Genomic DNA, 11,368 nt, shown 5'->3' with positions numbered 1-11,368 from the left:
TAAGACAAGGGTTTAGCTATCTTGGAATTAAGAACATTTCCAAGAACTTTATTTTCAATAATCAAATTTCTTCTTAACTTTTTGCTTAAGGAGAAACATAAGAAATAGCGCAAGAAAATGTACAATAACCTTTTTGAGGAATAGCAACTTTACTTAACTTTCTTCTTAAGTCTATGGGTGTGTTAGTAAATTCAATCTGGACTGCCAGAATACGCTCAGAGTGCGGTCCAACTCATCCTAAACCATCTCAATTGGGTGGAGGTCAGGTGATTGTGGAGGCCAGGTCATCTGATGCAGCACTCCATCACTCTCCTACTTGGTCAAATAGCCCTTACACAGCCTGGAGGTGTGTTTTGGGTCATTGTCCTGTTGAAAAACAAATGATAGTCCCACTAAGCGCAAACCAGATGAGATGGCGTATTGCTGCAGGAAGCCATGCTGGTTAAGTGCGCCTTGAATTCTAAATAAATCACAGACAGTGTCACCAGCAAAGCACCCCCACACCATCACACCTCCTCCTCCATGCTTCATGGTGGGAACCACACATGCAGAGATAATCCGTTCACCTACTCTGCGTCTCACAAAGACACAGCGATTGGAACAGAAAATCTCAAATTTTGACTCATCACACTTAAGGCCAGATTTCCACCGGTCTAATGTCCATTGCTGGTATTTCTTGGCCCAAGCAAGTCTCTTCTTATTATTGGTGTCCTTTAGTAGTGGTTTCTTTGCAGCAATTCGACACTGAAGGCCTGATTCACGCAGTCTCCTCTGAACAATTGATGTTGAGATGTGTCTGTTATTTGAATTCTGTGAAGCATTTAGGGAGGCGTTTAGTCCCAGGGTCCTTAGCTTAGTGATGAGCTTTGAGGGCACTATGATGTTGAACGCTGAGCTGTAGTTAATTAATAGCATTCTCACATAGGTGTTCCTTTTGTCCAGCGGTGAAAGGGCAGTGTGGATCGCAATAGAGATTGCATCATCTGTGGATCTGTTGGGGTGGTATGCAAATTGGAGTGGGTCTAGGGTTTCAGGGACAATGGTGTTGATGTGAGCCATGACCAGCCTTTCAAAGCACTTCATGGCTACAGACGTGAGTGCTACGGGTCGGTAGTAATTTAGGCAGGTTACCTTAGTGTTCTTGGGCACAGGGACTATAGTGGTCTGCTTAAAACATTTTTTTTTTTTTTTTGTCATTTAGCAGACTTAGTGCATACATTATTTATTTTTTCATACCCCCTGTGGGAATCGAACCCACAACCCTGGCGTTGCAAACGCCATGCTCTATCAACTGAGCTACATCCCTTGATGGTATTACACTCAGTCAGGGAGAGGTTGAACATGTCAGTGAAGACACTTGCCAGTTTGTCAGCGCATGCTCAGAGTACACGTCCTGGTAATCCGTCTGGCCCTGCGGCCTTGTGAATGGTGACCTGTTTAAAGGTCTTACTCACATTGGCTACGGAGAGCGTTATCACATAGTCGTCCGGAACAGCTGATGCTCTCATGCATGTTTCAGTGTCACTTGCCTTGAAGCAAGCATAGAAGTAATTTAGCTTGTCTGGTCAGCTCGTATCACTGGGCAGCTCGCGGCTGTGCTTCCCTTTGTAGTCTGTAATAGTTTGCAAGCCCTGCCACATCCATTGGAGCCGGTGTCGTACGATTTGATCTTAGTCCTGTATTGATGCTTCGCCTGTTTGATGGTTCGTCGGAGGGCACAGCAGGATTTCTTATAAGCTTCCGGGTTAGAGTCCCGCTCCTTGAAAGCGGCAGCTCTACCCTTTAGCTCAGTGCGGATGTTGCCTGTAATCCATGGCTTCTGGTTGGGGTATGTACGTACAGTCAATGTGGGTACAACGTCATCAATGCACTTATTGATGAAGGCACTAAGAGAGCCGCCTCTGGATAAACGTTTTCCTGTTTGCTTATGGCCGTATACAGTTCATTGACTGCTGTCTTAGTGCCAGCATCGATTTGTGATGGTAAATAGACAGCTACGAAGAATATAGATGAAAACTCTCTTGGTAGATAGTGTGGTTTACAGCTTATCATGAGATACTCTACCTTAGATATCGTGCACCAGCTGTTGTTTACAAATACACATAGACCGCCACCCCTTGTCTTACCAGCCGCTGCTATTCTACCCTGCCGATACAGTGTATAACCCGCCAGCTGTATGTTATTCATGTCTTCGTTCAGCCACGACTCGTGAAACATAAGATATTACAGTTTTTAATGTCCCGTTGGTAGGATATACGTGCTTGTAGTTCGTCCACTTTATTATCAAGCGATTGTAAGTTGGCCAGTAGTATCGATGGCAAAGGCAGATTAGCCACTCTTCGCCGGCTCCTTACCAGGCAACCCGATCTCCTTCGCGATATCTCCTTTTCTTTCTACTGCGAATGAAGGGGATGAGGGCCCTGTCGGGTGCCTGGAGCAAATCCCTCTCGTCCAACTCATTAAAGAAAGATTACTCGTCCAGTTCAAGGGGAGTAATCACTGTTCTGATGTCCAGAAGTTATTTACGGTCACAAGAGACGGTAGCAGCAACATTATGTTCAAAATAAGTAACAAACAATGCGAAAAAACACACAAAATAGCATGGTTGGTTAGGAGTCCATAAAACAGCAGCCATCCCCTCCAGCACCATTGAGTTACGCAACAATTTTAATGATTTTACTGTTTTACAGTTCATATAAGGAAATCATTCAATTGAAATGAATTCATTACACCCTAATCTATGGATTTCACGACTGGGCAGGGGCGCAGCCATGGTTGGGCCTGGGAGGAAATAGGCCCACCCACTGGGGAGCCAGGCCCAGCAAATCAGAATGAGTTTTTCCCCACAAAAAGGGCTTTATTACAGACAAAAATACTCCTCAGTTTCATCAGCTTTCCGGGTGATGGTCTCAGACGATCCCACAGGTGAAGAAGCCGGATGTTGAGGTCCTGGGTTGGCGTGGTTACACGTGGTCGGCGGTTGTAAGACCGGTTCACCATACTGCCAATTTCTCTAAATGAAATGGAGGAGGCTTTTGGTAGAGAAATTAACATTCAATTATCTGGCAACAGCTCTGGTGGACATTCCTGCAGTCAGCATGCCAATTGCACGCTCCCTCAAAACTTGAGACATCAGTGGCATTGTGTTGTGTGACAAAACTGCACATTTTGGAGTGGCCTTTTATTGTCCCCAGCACAAGGTGCACCTGTGTAATGATCATGCTGTTTAATCAGCTTCTTGATATGCCATACGTCAGGTGGACGGATTAGCTTGGCAAAGGAGAAATGCTCACTAACAGGGATGTAAAATATGTGCACAAAATGAGAGAAAAGCTTTTTGTGCATATCTAACATTTCTGGGATCTTTTATTTCAGCTCATGGACCAAAACTTTACATGTTGCGTTTATATTTTTGTTCAGTGTAAATTGTTTTTAGAATGGATCATTTCAAATGCAATCAAACTGAGTATAGCTAAAAATCTATCAGTTGCAAAATAAACATCTCTTTCTAAGGGTTATTGCTTGTGCTTCTAACTGGTATGAGTTTTACTCATGTTTCCTTCAGTATTACCCTGGTAAAGTGGGAGAAGATGTAGGAATGGGAAGAGAATTGGGAATGTGTAGAGTGCAAACTGGCCACTTAAGTCCCCAAAGACCAGTCAGTCACTTGACTGACGTCTGTATGTCACAGTCCATTCGGACAGCTGTACAAAATGAAAAAGCATTGGAGCTCTTACAAATATAATCAAGTCGTACAAGTCCACTTTGTGCCAAATGGTCTCAGCAGTGGAGGCTGCTGAGGGGAGAACGGTTCATAATAAGGGCTAGAACGGCACAAATGGAATGGTATCAAACAAATTGAAAACGTGTTTGATACCATTCCACCTCTCCAGCCATTACCACGAGCCCATCCTCCCTAATTAAGGTGCCACCAACCTCCTGTGATACTCAGCATACAAAACAATACACCAATGGAGCTCATACAAATAATCAAGTTGTACAAGTCCACCTTTTTGCCGATTGGTGTCAGCAGCACCTCAAACTTCTGTGTTTTCGTTTTAATTTTCAAGCGTCTGTGTCTTTGAACCGAGGAGGGTAATGATTACTGAACCACTGTAATGACGTAGTGGTGTTCCAGTTCTTCTTTTGGATGACAGCATACAGTGAGAGCTTGGCCGTGACTGGAGAAGCCCCTCTCCAAGACAAAAGGCTATTGTGTGTGCCAGGCCGGTGACATCTCTCTGGGAAACCTTGAGGCCCACAACAAACAAGAAAACAATGTGTAGTCTTTGCACCTTTTTGAACAACCGACATGTTCAGTTGAGGGCTACTGGCAGTTAGGCTTCATAACACTCCAGATTCAATGAGAAATGCTTCAAGGGGTTCTCAGTATGGGTTATTCTTTTATAAGTTCACGGATGGATGGGTTTCCATGTGAATGCATGCTCAACAACAGAGCACTTCCATTTCCTAAATTTCATGTTCTTTACGGTCATAAATGTTCGGTACTAGGACCGTACATATCTCCCAAAAAGAATCCATATCGAACATTCACCACTTCATAACCAAAGCATATTTCCATTTTATGTCACCTGTTCCCAAAACAGCTTATTGTTAAGAGATGCTATCAATACCATATGCCATACATCCTCTTAATAAACCAATCTGAAACCAGTTAAATAATGCACATATAATGTACATCTAAACAAACAAAACATCATCCCATTATATAAATATATTGAGAATCAGGTTAGACTATAAAACGTATATAAAAGATCAAATGTAAAAAGAGGCACACAATAGTAATGACCAAAGTGAACGGTCATTTGCCCTGAGATGAGAAGGAAATGGAATGAAGAGGGGATAGGGTGGAATGTATTTGCCTCCATAAAGAGACAATCTATTATGATTCGAAAAGTATTCAGACCCCTTCCCTTCCATTACAGCCTTATTCTAAATTATATTTTTCATTTCCTCATCAAATCAACACACAGTACCCCATAATGACAAAGCAAAAACAGAAATACCTTATTTACATAAGTATTCAGACCCTTAGCTATGAGACTCAAAATTGAGCTCCGGTGCATCCTGTTTCCATTGATCATCCTTGAGATGTTTCTACAACTTGATTGGAGTCCACCAGTGGTAAATTCAATTGATTGGATATGATTTGGAAAGGCACACACCTGTCTATATAAGGTCCCACAGTTGACAGTGCATGTCAGAGCAAAAACCAAGCCATAGGTCAAAGGAATTGTCCGTAGAGCTCCGTGACAGGATTGTGTCAAGGCACAGATCTGGGGAATGGTACCAATAAATGTATGCAGCATTGAAGGTCCCCAAGAACACAGTGGCCTCCATCATTCTTAAATGGAAGAAGTTTGGAACCACCAAGACACTTCCTAGAGCTGGCTGACAGGCCAAATGGAGCAATCGGGGGAGAAGGGCCTTGGTCAGGGAGGTGACCAAGAATCCGATGGTCACTCTGACAGAGATCCAGAGTTCCTCTGTGAAGATGGGATAAGCTTCCAGAAGGATAACCATCTCTGCAGCACTCCACCAATCAGGCCTTTATGGTAGAGTGGCCAGATGGAAACCACTCCTCAGTAAAAGGCACATCACAGCCCGCTTGGAGTTTGCCAAAAGGCACCTAAAGGCCTCTGGCCATGAGAAACAAGATTCTCGGTGTGATGAAACCAAGATTGAACTCTTTGGCCTGAATGCCAAGCATCACGTCTGGAGGAAACCTGGCACCATCCCTATGGTGAAGCATGGTGGTGGCAGCATCATGCTGTGGGGATGTTTTTCAGCGGCAGGGACTGGGAGACTACTCAGATTCGAGGGAAAGATGAACGGAGCCAAGTACAGAGACATCCTTGATGAAAACCTGCTCAAGAGCGCTCAGGACCTCAGACTGGGGCAAAGGTTCACCTTCCAACAGGACAATGATGTTAAGCACACAGCCAAGACAACGCAGGAGTGGCTTCGGAACAAGTCTTTGAATGTCCTTGAGTGGCCCAGCCACAGCCCGGATTTGAACCCAATCTAACATCTCTGGAGAGACCTGAAAATAGCTGTGCAGCAACACTCCCCATCCAACCTGACAGAGCTTGAGAGGATCTGCAGAGAAGAATGGGAGAAACTCCCCAAATACAGGTGTGCCAAGCTTGTAGCTTCATACCCCAGAAGACTCGAAGCTGTAATCGCTGCCAAAGATGCTTCAAAGTACTGAGTAAAGGGTCTGAATACATATGTAAATGTGATATTTCAGAAATTTGCAAACATTTCTAAAAACGTGTTTTTGCTTTGTCATTATGGAATAAGGCTGTAACGTAATCAAATGTGGAGAAAGTCAAGGGGTCTGAATACTTTCCGAATGCACTGTACCTGACTCCCATTGAGCTTTAAAGGCTTCCTAGCCTTAGAAAAATAAAATACCTTTTTAATGCTGATTAAAGACATGTAGATTAGATTACTTCGGTGAACATCAGAAAGTTGTGTTGAAGTTATACTTAAAAAAACAACAACATGGAATTACAAACACTCGGCAGAGGACGTGGTAATTTTCCAGTTAAGTAATTCATGAAATACCCAGATGATAAATAGAAAGTGCTTCAGTCACGTTTGCCTTAAGCCAATGACTAAAGAGGAACTGACAACTTTGAAGAAACATTTGAGTAAGCATGGGTGTGGTGTGAACTGTCCATGAGTCACCTTTTTAGAGCCCTCTTAAACCACCTCTATTACTGTGGAATTTTAACCCAGGAGAGTTCTGGTTAACAAACACTGTGTATGTAATAGACACTAGCGTGACTCGTTGGCTTACTTATTATGCAGGCCATTGCCGGGTAATGTGTGCATACAAAACCTGTCTTCAATGATATGATTATGTGTTTTCAGATGGGGTGTGTTGTAGAGTGCCTGAGAACTAGACAAGGGAATGTCACAGATGGAATGTAATATGCCACTGTGCGTAAGCCATGGCCCAAAGCTGATGCTTGTTTGAGAGTAGGGAGGTAATGTACATCTTGGGTCAAGCAAACAAGCATATACTGCGAGGACATACTTTACTTTCACTTCCTCAAATAGACTGGTTTAGCTTGTATCTGCACAGCTCAGTGTTCTGTCGAATGCTTTTAGTACAAAATACTAAATACACTTTGGGGCGTCTAAGAACACTTAAAAGTTAGGCTATTTGTGGAAAAACAGTATTGCATAGATTTCCCTTGAGATACATCTGGCCACCCATTCTCTTTAAATTCAGGGACAAAAATTAACCAGACAAAACAAAGACAACAATACACTGAAAAGGACAAAAACAGCTCACAATAAAATACTATTACTCGTTAGATCACAAAGTCAGCTGGTTAACTTTGGTTTGGCCGGACGCACTGGATACAAGCGGGCGGTAGAACAGAACAGGACTGAATAGTTCTTGGGTAGGCAACAGTGTTGCCGGCAGGTTCCTTGCTACATAAAACCAATAAAAGCAAAAAGGGGAGGTCGCGGGAGGGGTGCGCTTGCGTCACTCTTTCCCCCTCAGAAGTCCCCGTCACCAATGTTGGTGGCGGCAGGCGTCTCCACCTCGAACCGAAACCGCTTGGCGTGGGTGTGGGGCGAGTCCAAAGTGAAGTTCTCCTTGTCCTCTGGGTCCTCGGGTGAGGCGGCCCACTTGTTACCGCTGCTCCTCTCGCGGGGGGTACGTGGCGTGACAGGCTCGGTACTTGGGTACTGATGCCACAGCCAGGGGTGGGTCATGCAGTCGGCTGCACTGGACCTGTCCCTGTGTAGAGAGAGGGTGAAGACGGACCAAGGTCAACACCAAGTGGTGAAAGTTCTAGCTGAATTTTATCTCCCAAAAGTCAAATATTTCAAATGAAATTGACAGAAAAAGGTATAGTAAGGACAAAAACAAAATAATGAATTATCATCTGTATTGCTAAACACAATTTGTGACAACGCTTCCTGTCAGTAGCAGTACATCCCCTACCATTCGAATTCCCTGAACTTTTACTGGCCGGTAACAGTCACACTTACTCTGGTGTTTTGACCAGCAGCTTGCGGATGAAGTCGACGGCGAGCTCCGACACCCTGGAGAAGGCCTCTTGGCTGTAGTCCACATTGACCTGGGACACGTTCAGGTACGTCTCCTGCTTGTCGTCCCCCGCAAACGGAGACTCGCCCGTCACCAGCATGTAGGCTATCACCCCCACACTCCTGAGGAATAACGCACACCCAGAACACAGCTAGTACAAATGTGTCAGAGTACACACACGCGTTGACCTGCAAACACACACTTCACACAAGTGCCTCAGGCAGGCAGGCACGCACATACATACATCCACGTATACAGTCATTCAAGTTGAGTGTTGATTAAAATGACTCACCACAAGTCAGTTGCCGTGGTGATAGGCTCGTAGTTTAGAATTTCTGGGGCTAAGGTATAACAAGGGAGAAGAGAGGCCAGATCATTAGCTTGCGGCATTGGCATTGTAGAATGTCAGACTTAATTGCAACTGGTTTAGGGAAAGTTGGAGGTAAGTTAAATGGACGTTGCCTTACCCACGTACTCGGGCGTGCCCAAGATCTCTCGGAGCTCTCCGACTGTGCCCAGTTTGCGCGCCAGGCCAAGGTCCACAATCTTTATGTCCCCCAGCGGAGCCAGGCTGGTCAAGAGAATGTTCTGGGGCTGAAATAAATAGGGAGGGAGGAGTAGTCCAATAGGGTGACATACATTTGTGCAGGGTCATAATACAGATGTATACAGCACAATCCTTTCTGCATGTGATCATGTTTACAGGGGATATATGGGGCGGCAGGTAGCCTAGCGGTTAAGGGCGTTGGGCCAGTAACCGAAAGGGCGCTGGTTCGATTCGCCAAGCTGACTAGGTGAACAATCTGTTGATATGTCCTTGAGCAAGGCACTTAACCCTTATTGCTCCTGTAAGTCGTTCTGGTAAAATGCTAATGTAAATAAGCGGGTGGTGATGTAAAGATGAATAAGGGGGCAAATAGAGTTGAGAGGTGTACAGTCTTGGTCAAAATTTGAGAATGACACAAGTATTGGTCTTCACAAAGTTTGCTGCTTCAGTGTTTTTAGATATTTTTGTCAGATGTTACTATGGTATACTGAAGTATAATTACAAGCATTCCATAAGTGTCAAAGGCTTTTATTGACAATCCGCCCTGGCATGCTGTCAATTAACTTCTGGGCCACACCCTGTCTGATGGCAGCGCATTCTTGCATAATCAATGCTTGGAGTTTGTCAGAATTTGTGGGTTTTTGTTTGTCCACCCGCCTCTTGAGGATTGACCACAAGTTTTCAATGGGATTAAGGTCTGGGGAGTTTCCTGGCCATGGACCCAAAATGTCTATGTTTTGTTCCCAGAGTCACTTAGTTCTCACTTTTGCCTTATGGCAAGGTGCTCCATCATGCTGGAAAAGGCATTGTTCATCACCAAACTGCTCTTGAATGGTTGGGAGAAGTTGCTCTCTGAGGATGTGTTGGTACCATTCTATATTCATGGCTGTGTTCTTAAGCAAAATTGTGAGTGAGCCCACTCCCTTGGCTGAGAAGCAACACCACCCATGAATGGTCTCAGGATGCTTTACTGTTGGCATGAAACAGGACTGATGGTAGCGCTCACCTTGTCTTCTCCGGACAAGCTTTTTTTCCTGATGCCCCAAACAATCGGAAAGGGGATTCATCAGAGAAAATGACTTTACCCCAGTCCTCAGCAGTCCAATCCCTGTACCTTTTGCAGAATATCAGTCTGTCCCTAATGATTTTCCTGGAGAGAAGTGGCTTCCTCGCTGCCCTTCTTGACACCAGGCCATCCTCCAAAAGTCATCGCCTCACTGTGCGTGCAGATGCACTCCCACCTGCCTGCTGCCATTCCTGAGCAAGCTCTGCATTGGTGGTGCCCCGATCCCACAGCTGAATCAACTTCACAACAATTGAACCTCTCTCCTTGAAGTTCTTGATGATCCGATAAATGGTTGATTTAGGTGCAATCTTACTAGCAGCAATATCCTTGCCTGTGAAGCCCTTTTTGTGCAAAGCAATGATGACGGCACGCGTTTCCTTGCAGGTAACCATGGTTAACAGAGGAAGAACAATGATTTCAAGCACCACCCTCCTTTTAAAGCTTCCAGTCTGTTATTCTAACTCAATCAGCATGACAGGGTAATCTCCAGCCTTGTCCTCGTCAACAATCTCACCTGTGTTAACGAGAGAATCACCTGACATGATGTCAGCTGGTCCTTTTGTGGCAGGGCTGACATGCAGTGGAAATGTTTTTTGGGGATTAAGTTCATTTTCATGGCAAAGAGGGACTTTGCAATTATTTGCAATGTATCTGATCACTCTTCATAACATTCTGGAGTATAGGCAAATTGCCATCATAAAAACTGAGGCAGCACTTTGTGAAAATTTATATTTGTGTCATTCTCAAAACTTTTGCCCACGACTGTATGTACGTGTTTTTGTTGTATGTGTGTGTGCGCAGTGCACTTCTGTTTGTATCCTAGTCTGTGTGTGTGATTTAAGAGGTGTGGAGGGACAGACCTTGAGGTCCAGGTGCACCACGCTGGTCTGGTGGAGGAGGTGGACGCCCTCCAGCGTCTGTCTGATCAGCCGTGTGATCTGGCCCTCTGGGAGCAGCTCCTCACAGTCACAGTAGTCAAAGATCTCACCCCCAGCCACACTGTCACACACGGTAGTCAGTACTGTCACAGTGTCTAATGCTAAATATCATAAAAACTCGTTGCATTATTACATCCATAAAACCTAGGACGTTTTGACTCCGATGAGTGTATAAGCCTGTTTCATATCATTTCAAGTTTGGCAACAGATAATTAGCTATTTCCAATGGAATAGACTATCCCTTTCAGAGCTTACAAGGCACTCTGCTTTCATGGAAGGATTAGTAAGGCTTTCATCAAAACTCAATGAAACAAACAGGGAGGGTGGAAACGTTTCTATTCGAGTTGGCTCTCAGAATACACAAGAGTGCTAAGGGTGGGGTTTAGGAACAACAGAGCTTTCCAACCCAAGGACAATGTGGATTGCATTCTTATCTCCAATCTGCATTCTAGTTTCTGTTTTGCTGGATTCAGAGTAAAGGAGTACTCGTTTCAATGAAGTTCAAAGCGCAATCACTAGGGATGTTAATGGTTAACCAGTTAGCCTCTGAAAATACATTTGACGATCATGCTCATCGGTATATAGGTTAATTTGCATAATTGTGTGTCATTAAATAGGCGTGTGTGTATTCGTCAGTCATCATGTATAGGGCTGTTGCGGTGACTGTAGGGTGGGGTGATATGTTTTTGCACGATATTCCAAATGCCTCTATGGCAAGAATC

The 11,368-nt window shown here is 44.5% G+C and overlaps 1 protein-coding gene across 2 annotated transcripts in view; it reads right to left on the bottom strand.

Moving 5' to 3' along the window:
* Positions 1–3,340: 3,340 nt before the first annotated feature.
* LOC311143638 (serine/threonine-protein kinase 17B-like) overlaps positions 3,341–11,368 on the bottom strand; it is a 15,720-nt gene continuing 7,692 nt past the window's right edge. The window contains exons 3-8 of one of the 2 annotated variants that reach the window (XR_014614428.1): positions 10,569–10,707; positions 8,563–8,689; positions 8,388–8,436; positions 8,038–8,217; positions 6,393–7,783; positions 3,341–4,929 (exon numbers count right to left, since the gene is read on the bottom strand). Coding sequence is in view for 1 of the 2 variants with exons in the window: in XM_084179506.1 (XP_084035632.1) it covers positions 7,540–7,783; positions 8,038–8,217; positions 8,388–8,436; positions 8,563–8,689; positions 10,569–10,707 (739 nt within the window). In the remaining variant the exon portion in view is untranslated. Of the gene's footprint in view, positions 7,784–8,037; positions 8,218–8,387; positions 8,437–8,562; positions 8,690–10,568; positions 10,708–11,368 lie in introns of both variants that reach the window. The other variant, XM_084179506.1, reaches the window with a different exon arrangement.

This window comes from Coregonus lavaretus, assembly GCF_964263955.1.
Source record: "Coregonus lavaretus genome assembly, chromosome: 16".
NCBI classification, from domain to species: Eukaryota; Metazoa; Chordata; class Actinopteri; order Salmoniformes; family Salmonidae; genus Coregonus; species Coregonus lavaretus.
This window is presented reverse-complemented; position numbering and strand designations above follow the sequence as displayed.